The 9,909-nt window shown below is 33.8% G+C and overlaps 2 protein-coding genes and 1 long non-coding RNA gene across 11 annotated transcripts in view; 2 read left to right on the top strand and 1 right to left on the bottom strand.

The window, feature by feature from the left end:
* LOC105463021 (MICOS complex subunit MIC27) overlaps positions 1 to 3,822 on the top strand; it is a 5,751-nt gene extending 1,929 nt beyond the window's left edge. For 6 of the 8 annotated variants that reach the window (XM_011710022.1, XM_011710016.1, XM_011710023.1 and 3 more), the window contains exons 2-6: positions 360 to 529; positions 1,053 to 1,189; positions 1,879 to 2,112; positions 2,283 to 2,452; positions 3,365 to 3,509. In XM_011710022.1, coding sequence (XP_011708324.1) covers positions 378 to 529; positions 1,053 to 1,189; positions 1,879 to 2,112; positions 2,283 to 2,452; positions 3,365 to 3,412 — 741 coding nt within the window. In that variant the 5' untranslated portion in view covers positions 360 to 377 and the 3' untranslated portion in view covers positions 3,413 to 3,509. Of the gene's footprint in view, positions 1 to 359; positions 530 to 1,052; positions 1,190 to 1,878; positions 2,113 to 2,282; positions 2,453 to 3,364; positions 3,526 to 3,671 lie in introns of those variants that run through there. The other 2 variants (XM_011710018.1, XM_011710017.1) reach the window with 2 other exon arrangements.
* A 506-nt stretch (positions 3,823 to 4,328) lies between these two features.
* LOC105463019 lies at positions 4,329 to 5,169 on the bottom strand. The gene is made up of 2 exons (XR_976147.1): positions 5,079 to 5,169; positions 4,329 to 4,935 (listed from the first exon to the last, which is right to left on the bottom strand). It is a non-coding gene; the product is annotated as an uncharacterized LOC105463019 (long non-coding RNA).
* The window catches only part of LOC105463020 (regulator of G-protein signaling 7), a 9,034-nt gene continuing 4,055 nt past the window's right edge, over positions 4,931 to 9,909 (top strand). For both annotated transcript variants that reach the window (XM_011710013.1, XM_011710014.1), the window contains exons 1-7: positions 4,931 to 5,349; positions 6,586 to 6,823; positions 7,021 to 7,117; positions 7,832 to 7,882; positions 7,983 to 8,138; positions 8,416 to 8,639; positions 9,442 to 9,668. In XM_011710013.1, coding sequence (XP_011708315.1) covers positions 6,593 to 6,823; positions 7,021 to 7,117; positions 7,832 to 7,882; positions 7,983 to 8,138; positions 8,416 to 8,639; positions 9,442 to 9,668 — 986 coding nt within the window. In that variant the 5' untranslated portion in view covers positions 4,931 to 5,349; positions 6,586 to 6,592. The remainder of the gene's footprint in view (positions 5,350 to 6,585; positions 6,824 to 7,020; positions 7,118 to 7,831; positions 7,883 to 7,982; positions 8,139 to 8,415; positions 8,640 to 9,441; positions 9,669 to 9,909) is intronic.

Here is a 9,909-nt window from a genome sequence, read left to right as displayed (position 1 = left end):
TAAATATGCGCATTACTTTTCTTTTTTAAAATAAAATTAGATGATACGTAAATGTAAATCTTTTTTTTATAATGTTAATGTTGTTCTATTAAAAGTAACTGAAAAGTAACGTTTCGTTACTTTTTAAGTAACTGTAACTGTAACATGTTACATTTCAGAGTCGGTAACTTGTAACGGTAACTAATTACTTTTTGAGAGACAAAAACTGTAACTAGTTACTTTTACAAAGTAACTTTCCCAACCCTGGGTATTATATAAATTTCCACGCAAGCTTCTGTGTGTACGAAATATTTAACGTAGGTATGTCACAATGTGTGTAATAATAATACTAAACATAGCGCACTGTTTTGCTTGTCAAGTTTTTCAAGAAGATCTTGATGCCCTGCGGGCTATGCGCGGTGCCCGTGATAAAACCAGCAGCAAGTCAGTCGGACGACGGGATGCCTAGCAAGCCAGGAGTCAAGAGGCTGGTTCGACCATCCGAACTGCCTATCTATTCCCTTGACGATTACTCTGAGCAGACCTCATGGTAAAGCACAAGTAATTTCAATTACAGCTATTACTATTACAAGAGATTTCATTCAACGGTAATTACGAAAATGTTATTTCAAATCCTGTTGATAAAACTGTTGTTAGAGAAGCAGGGAGCGCGATTGAAAATTTAGGTATACGGAAGAATTGACGTTTCTATCGCAACACTCGAGGGCGTCCGCAGGATTTTTCCTAGAGGGGGAGGGGCATGATCCAAATTTTTGATATGAACTACCAGGAGGAGCAAATGTCCAAACGTCGTGTACCTGCATGATGTATTTCTCTCACATTTGACAAACGTATTTATTATTTGTAAAAATAAGAGCAAATTCTTCTTTATACCCTTCGGATTTCAGTTCCTTGGGATTCAAGTATGGTTTCAGAGCAAATTCTGAATTTTCTTATACTCGTTTGATTTCAGGAGCAGGCAAATGCCTCTCCCCCTCCCCCCCCCCCTGTGGACGCCCATGCACGCATTTACCTATTTTATGTAATGTTTGTTATTACATTTTGTGTAACAGCACGCGGTGTCCACCTTCGGCCCTCGAGCAGAACGTATCCAAAATTCGCAAGTCGATTGAAGCAGCCATGTCGGAGTATCACCATTACGCTGACGTTGTCTCGGACACCATTGACGTCGGTGTCGAACACAGCAGATGTGAGCGCTACAACTAAACATGTATTTAGATATACTCAGGATTGGGTACGGTATGTGCCTGTAGTTAAAAAGTTAAATAATTTGAACTTGTAACTTAGTTGCATTTTAGACTCTCAACTTAATTCAGTTACATTTTTATCGGTAACTATCTTAACTTTCTTGAAGTTACATTTTTAGCTTTTCCTGCAAGCCTAAAATAAAATACGTATCCGCATTGGTGTTTTCAAACTCGAATTTGAGAACGCACGTCGAGGCAATTGTTGTAATATAATAAATATAGTCTGGCCGCAGGAAGGAATCAGAGATCGCGGATCTTCCATCCATTAAATCATATTGAAAGAAGTCCTTTGAAATCCTTTAAAATCGATTCTCTTTGGAACCTCCCCGCGGTTCGACAGAAATAAGTATACAAATGTACACTCTGTTTAGAAACTCTAGAATTATAAAATAAAAAAAATTTAACTTTTTAACTTTCCAAATTGCTTTTTTTTTATTAACTTGACTTTTAATTCAATTAATTTTATTGCGTAGACTAACTTGTATCTTAACCAAGTTAAATTTTTAAGACTGTTGACTTTAACTTAACTTAGTTTTAAAAAATATTGACTTACCCAACCCTGAATATACCTTTTGTAGAATTCTTTTACAATTTACAATGTTATTTACAACGTTGTATACTTTTTTTGCAGCGCTCTTAGACTATCTGCGTGAGGAAAGTAACGTTATGCCACGAATGGGCGCTATCGCGATCGGTGGAATGGCCGGATTGGTGCTCGGACTTCGAGGACGCAAATTCAAGCGATTAATGTATTTCAGCGCGGGCGCGCTTGGCATGGCGGCTATCTGTTACCCCAAGAAGGCGGAGGAGGGATTTGATGTGGTTAAGCATTACGTGAACGTCGGCTACAATTTTGTTTACGGTGGTAAATAATAGACATTAGATTATTTTTGTACAAACTACCGTACACTAAAACTGCCAGCTTTCAAAAAAAAAAAAAAAAAAAAAAAGAATTGAAGACGGAACGTAATTGTCAATGACGTAACACATGGACATGTAAATATATCGATGCTTCATTATACAAATAATTTCCAGTCAAACCGGGTGACAATCGACAGCTGCAAATCACATTGCCGGAAATGCCGAAAATGCCAACATCTTTTTCGGAATTTGTAGATTTAACGATTGTCACAGGTTCAGCAGTGGCCACTGCTGTTGGTAGTTTTACGCAGAACGCGTACACATCTCTAAGCGGTAACAAGGAGGTAGGATGCAACGAAGAAATTTCTCTCTATTGCATCGTCCCTCTTCTTACACCTCCCCCCCCCTCCCCCTGTATTGCTTAATCAGGGTGGGTACTACCGGGAAAATCTGGAATTCTCAGGAAACTTCATTTTTACCCTTGAAAATCGTGGATTCTCATGGAATTTTACCGTTACTCGGGGAAATTTTTTGAATTTTACTTTTAAATTTTATCCCTTTAGAAAGAAAACGTGGTTTCATATCAAAGGCTCCTGATATATTGAAAGTTAATTTATTTCAAAATTGACATATATACTCTTCAATCTAAAAAACGATGATTCGGAAATAATAAATCAGGCATTAAGAGTCCAATAACGCAGAACTTGGTGCGTGAAACAATTTAATCTTCACATATATAGTTACATCTCCATACAAAATCTTTTGTTACGTTCGAAAAATTTTGCATGGAGATGTAATTATTGTATATATGCGAAGATTAAATTGTTTTACGCATCAAGTTTCATACGTTATTAGAACTCTTAGTGCCTAATTTATTTTAAAGCTGTATTGAGAAATTCTCTAATCTCACTTGGAATTTTGAATAAAATTCCTGGAGAATCCGGGAATTTTCAGGGAATTCTTTTAAAATTTGAGTACCCACCCTGTTAATGCAGTTCCCATTTATTTTTTTTAATTGAAAATGCTTTTAAAAAAGATACTATTAGTATCTTTTTTAAAAACATTTTCAACTGTTACTTTCAACACTTACTTTCAACTGTTGATTATTAAAATTAATTTCTTAAAAAAAAAATCATATGTAGAAGAAATCAATACGCGCTATAAAAATAATTATATACTGCGAACACATTGCTGATACTTTGCAAAATACTGTCACGGAGTAGTTCCTTTAAAAGAAAAAATTGTTATGTGCCCAGCTTATGCAAATGTCGATCAAGATAGCGAAAAGCCTGTTCGGTCCGTAACATTTCACAACACCGAAGAAAGGTCTGAACCGATAGCTGAACCGTCACCCGCGCCTTTGGCAGATACGAATACAGGCACTTGAAGAAATTGATTTAGATGGAAGTAAACTTAGGTGTCTGCGCTCATTTTTTTTCCTATCACATTTCTTGCTGATAATTTTTGTCTTGCTTTTGTGCAATAATCTTACTTTGTTCTATACGTCAATTTTTGGAATGTTTATAAATGTTGTATTTATTTCTTGCTGTTTATATGTTTCAGGAAAACCAATCGACAGCCAAAATAGACACTAAGCAAGATTAGACATTTTGCAACAACAGAGTAGTAAAGAATGTGTACAAAAGTTCTGTTAATAAAAACTCGAAAAAATTGTGAATTATTTGAATAAATAATCCATCACACTCATATGAAATATTGCATTTTTAATCCTGTTTGAGTAAAGTAATATCTACACGACATATCATGCATCGCTCTTAAATGGAAATAAGTAAAATTAGTTCCGCAAATAAAAAATATATTTTTTTTTCTTTACTTTCCAAGATATTTTTCAAAAGTGTCGCAATTCGACAAAGTATTCGAAATATATATAATAATTAGAGACAAGTTAAAACAAATTATAGGATTGAAGCATAAAATGAGCTATTGTTTTTTTCTTTTATTTCAATATTAAATAAAATTAGTTCCGCAAATAAAAAATATATTCTTTTTTCTTTATGTTGCAAAATATCTCTCAAAAGTCTCGCAATTCGACGTATTCAAAAGTATTCAAAATATATATAATAATTAGAGACAAGCTAAAACAAATTATAAAATTGAAGCATAAAATGAGTTATTGTTTTTTTCTTTTATTTAAATATATATCTATCTGCTGAATTTAAATAAACATCTATCTACTTTAAATAAGATTGCAATTACAAATGTGTGTACATATATATTTTTTTTGCAGCAATGTAGTAAGAAATGTGTAAATATATATACAATGAGAATTTGTATTCGTTTACATGATTGTTAAAATTAAAATACATGCAAATCTATGAGTGGAAATTGAAAATTGAGACGTTTGCGCTTTCAGAAACGCGGGGTACGTGTGCGATTCGGCGCGATCACTCGGGCGCAGCCGCGTCTCGGTTTATCGACTGGTTATTCCCGGCGCCGCTCATGCAAACTACGGGATTTCGATCCTCACCCTGGCACAAGACCAAAACGGCCGCGCTCGAAACCTGCGCACTCGCAGCCTCGCGGCGCATGAGGACAGTCAATCCAATGTGCGCCCTTAGGAAACACAAACCGCTGCGTAGATCATGAAAGGGGCGCGCGCACACCTTCAGCCCCTACTATCTTGACCTGTTCCTCGCGCACGGGTCAACACGCGAATCCATCGAGAAGTGCGATTACATCGTAAATACAACTGTCTCTCTCTCTTTGTCGGTTCTTCTCTCTCCATCTCTCTCTTTCTCTCTGTGCCGTTATCCGAGATGTGGGAAGTCGATGATTAGTTCGAGGCTCCCCGAAGCGTCGCTCCTCCCTGCGAAGTGTAAAGGAACATGAATTTGGAGAACGTTCGCTCAGACTCGTCCGGGAGGTCCCTCGATTAGCTGTCTTGGATGTAAATATGACGCCCGCGCGTTACTTTCCGCGGAAGAGGGTGCTCCGTGTTGTGTGACGTACAGTGAAAGGGTTGTTACAGCGCGACGCCTGTCGTACATCCCGGATGCTGCGAACTCGATTTACCTCTGTCAATCGTGTTACTGTTGATTCTCTCCGTCGAGCAGAAAGATCGAAAATTTTTTTTGGAAACGTCACATGAATTTGCGGTGTTTATGTGAACATAACGGGAGAGAGACGATGCGTCGATAATAATTAATCTTGTGACGTGCCAGGCGGTATGTGACTTTCAATTTAAGAACAGATTGGCGGATCTCAAGGTGTCACAATTCAGGTAGGTTTTCAAGCTGAATATAAAAAAAAAAGCCCGTTTATCGATTCCGGATACTTTTTTATATCGAAATATTATTATTATGTTTAATATAATATAAGGTACTTTTGTTAATAATATCTTTATTTCGCTGATAATCGTTATATGATTTAAGCGCGGGTGTTATTAATTTTTTTAATAAAACGTACAGACGTGCGTGACTTGCTTCTTGTTCTTTCATCTCTTCGCGTTTCTATCCGGCGTCCGAGATTGACGTATGGGAGACAATATCTTGCCGATATCCCCTTCTCAGCCGCCCTCTCGAGTATCCGGCGACACAGGGAAGAGGGGTGGCGGTTAAATAGACCGTATAAACGATAGATGCTGTCTCATATGTCATATATCTTGGACAACGACGTCTTATCGCTCGTTTGCTCCAACTCAAACATTTGACATAACTAAAAAATTGTCGAATTTTTAAATAACTTGAAAAAAAGGAGGTGAAAAGAAAGAAAAAAGTATTAACATACTTTTCAAATACTGCATATTTTTATTCTTCTACAACATTAGTTATTACATCAAAATTGCATTATCGAAATTAATATTTTATTTTTAATGATTCAAAACATTTAAATTTATTTTCAGAAAAACTTTATTAGTGTTGTAACAAATGAGCGTTATAATTCAAGAACTCTGTCAATCCTTTAATATATTCTTGTTGGAAAAAATCTACTATAGAAATTGTAAGAATCCATGGATAAAAAATAGTTCGTCAGGCCTGCGGGACTTTCTGTATCGTAATTAGATAATTGGTCACTGGGATCGATGTTGTGGAAACTCTTTACTCACGCGAGAAAAATTGCGCAAGAATATATTAAGATATATTGAGATCTTTCTGTGCCACCGTGTGTTCAACGAACAATATATTGTGCAAAATTTCATACATCATTAATATAAAAAATCTAGCGCTCGATTTATTGTTGGAATAAAATAAAAGATTTGCGAGTTAATTTATATTAAAAATTTCTCTTGACTGATCTATTTCTCCTAGTTAGATTTTTATTCTGATTTCAATAGCTGTGTGAAAATCAAATAAATTTTATTGATTCTATATTTTAATTCGATTTTTTATTGTTAGATCTGTCATAAAACTTTTTGTATTGTGATTACGATCTGCGCTTAAATTACACAAAGATTTATTATATTCACTTTATCGCAACGCCTTTAACGCCGTACAAAAATGTTCTGTTTCACGTATAGAGTGGATATGGTAACTATGAACTCGGAAAAATCGGCTTGTCGCCGAAAACCAATAGAGAAAAGTGGCAGCGGTAATAGCAGCAAGAATAAGCAGGCGCCCGAGCATGTCGATGATGTAGATAAAAGGAATGAGGACGGTCACACGAACGATTCCCCTGATTTGTCTCCCAATACCCCAACGTACAACGTCACTGCCTCTTGCGCCGAAGACACCCCTAATTACCTCGTCTATAAAAAGGTATTATTTACGGATAAGATCAGAGGGCTTTTATTTGCAGTTTTGAAGCGAAATACCTGTTCGACTTTAATGCAATTTAAATTATTCTCTGAAATTATTTTTTTAATAATTCATTCTTCAAACCAAATCGTGTATTATTGCTCAATTTTTCAAGTATCGTTATATTCGATATAAAATAGCTATATTATTTTTTTCAGATGGAATCGATCGTGGAAAAGATGTTGGACGAATTTACCGGTGTGCCCGTAAAAACAGTCAAGACTTTCATGACGAAGACGCCGTCTGTTTTTACAGGTAAAAGACAGACTTTTATTTTAATATTGTATGACCTTTCATTGTCAATAGAGATGTAAATAGAAACAAACCAAATTTTTTTTATAAAATACGAAGCTTATGTTTTTTTTTTCTTAAAAAGTTGTATTTTTCCAAAATTTTGTTTTTTTCAGCTATCTATTTAATATCTATATTTTGCTTAATATGAGTTAATTTTTCATGATTTTTTATTTTATAGATAGTAGATTTAAATAATCATCATTTTAACCTTAACGCAGAACGAGAAAGCCAATATATTGATTCTAAAACATATTTTGGAGCAAGGACTTCAATGAATAATTATAATAAATTCTACTTAAGAAAAAGCTGTTTAGAAAAAGAATTTAAAAAATTCTCCTTTTGTAAAAGTAGATCACATTAAAATTAATTACATAATTATATAATTACTATTTACAATTAATTAGTCGTGCTATCGAAATTAGAAAAAAAATCAAATTTGTATTTTTTCAATAAAATAAAACACGTTTTTTTCTAATGTTTTTTTCTATTAGAAAAAAACTTTTTTTACATCTCTAATTGTCAATTTAAAATGAAAAAAAAAGAAAATGCGAAAATTAAATTTTTTTATTTTTAAAGCCTCTCTGAAGACATAAATTTGGACCGCAAGCATCGTTATTTTAATCGAGAATTACAGAAACAAATAAAATAACTATAAATATACAATTCATATTTCAGGCACAGATCTAATAGCATGGATGATGAAGAGCATGGATATAGATGATCAAGGTATAAAATTTATTTTCTTAGTTTATATAAATCCTTGGCGATCCAATTCACATGATTAATATAATCTAAAGCGTACAATATATTGGGTATGTTAATCCAGAGGCTCTTCACGTGGCTCACCTCATGGCATCTCATGGATATTTTTTTCCTATCGACGACCACTGCCTTACCGTAAAGAACGACAACACATTCTACAGGTTTCAAACGCCGTACTTTTGGCCATCGAATTGTTGGGAACCCGAGAACACTGATTATGGTACAAATTAAAAATATTAATATTATCGTTAGTGTCGTAGTTGTGTCGTTTGTGTCTGTCATAAACTTAATTGACAATGAAAACATAATTAATAATTATATACACAAGTTATTTCTAAAGTCCTTGTTTGCCGATCTCGTTTAAAAATAATTGATTGAGAAGGAATATGGTACTTTTTCCCATTATCGATTTTACCGATCTATATATCAAGCTATATATACGTGTTATTATTATATAATAACACACCCGTTGGTGCGTACCACGTTAAATGTTACAGCTGTCTATTTATGCAAAAGGACGATGCAGAATAAAACGCGATTGGAGTTGGCGGATTACGAGGCGGAAAACCTGGCTAGGTTGCAGAAGATGTTTTCGCGAAAATGGGAATTTATTTTTATGCAGGCAGAAGCGCAAAGCAAAGTTGACAAGAAAAGAGATAAATTAGAAAGAAAAGTCCTGGATAGCCAAGAGAGAGCCTTCTGGGATGTACATCGACCAATGGTAATATATGTGTATATATTATTCGATCTTACGTTAGAATAATAAATAAAAAAAGATATTTACATATTTTCTCATTGATAAATATAATATTAAAGACGATTAATTTTTGCGTTATATAAATAATGAAAAATACCCACTAAACGGAAATAGATTGAAGTTTCAAATCATGGATTATAATTAGTGTGTTCGGTGAATACAAAAAATTCGTTATTGGAATACAATTTATATTCATTCAAAATTTCCACATTAAGAAAATATTCATTCAAATATTTATTCAAACTTGTGGGCTTTTAAAAATATTTATTTGTGAATATTTTATAATTATTTTATGACTAATTCATATTTATTCATATAAAATGTAAAGTAAAAAAGAAAGTGAAAAATAAATTTTATATATCGTTATTAATATCCAGATTTGATTGATGAAAACTTACAAATTTTGAAAAAAATCTTAAAAAACGAATTTTTTATTTAAAAGTCTTTTATTCGCAACAATAATTCTTTTTGTGATATATAATTTTTATTCTCTATACTTTTGCGAATCAAAAAGATACAGTAAAAGCAAACACTGCAATTTCGTATTACAGATTACAATAACAGTAATTAATGCATTTCTATACAAAGGCCAATCCATTTCAATCCATGGTTTAGAAAATTTCAATCCGTTTCAATAAAAAAAATTTTTAATCCGTTTCCGTTTGCTGGGATAAGAGAAACATTTTTATTAGATCGATATTATTTTATTAGATGGATATTTTATTAGATATTATATATCGAATCTCGATTTAATTATACATTTCAGCCCGGATGCGTGAACACTACAGAGCTGGATATTAAGAAGGCTTGTCGTAGTAACAAAACTGTCACACAACCGAGTAAGCATTTGCAACTGGGCGTCGCGGGTGGCAGAATATCACCGTCTCCAGAATCGAGTACGACCTCATCGATAGAATTTTTGCAGAAAGAGATTGAGACTCTGAAAGACAGACTGGACAAGCCCGTCATCAAGGTCTCGAAAGTAGCCGAAGCGTATGTTTACTATATGTTAATAGAATTATCTGTTTTAGCATAACATTTTTTTTTAAGTCACTCGTTGGTCTAAACTTGGTTAAACAGTTACATTTCCCATAAAACGGCACAAGTAAAAATGTTTGTTCCACATTTTATCTATATTTAATGATATACAGGGTGTCCCAAAAAGGTCGGGACACCTAAATATCTCGGGAAATATAAGTTTTACAGAAAAGTGTTTCAGACAAAAGTTATATGG

The sequence above is a fragment of the Wasmannia auropunctata genome, unplaced genomic scaffold (genome assembly GCF_000956235.1).
Source record: "Wasmannia auropunctata unplaced genomic scaffold, wasmannia.A_1.0 LD336092.1, whole genome shotgun sequence".
NCBI classification, from domain to species: Eukaryota; Metazoa; Arthropoda; class Insecta; order Hymenoptera; family Formicidae; genus Wasmannia; species Wasmannia auropunctata.
This window is presented reverse-complemented; position numbering and strand designations above follow the sequence as displayed.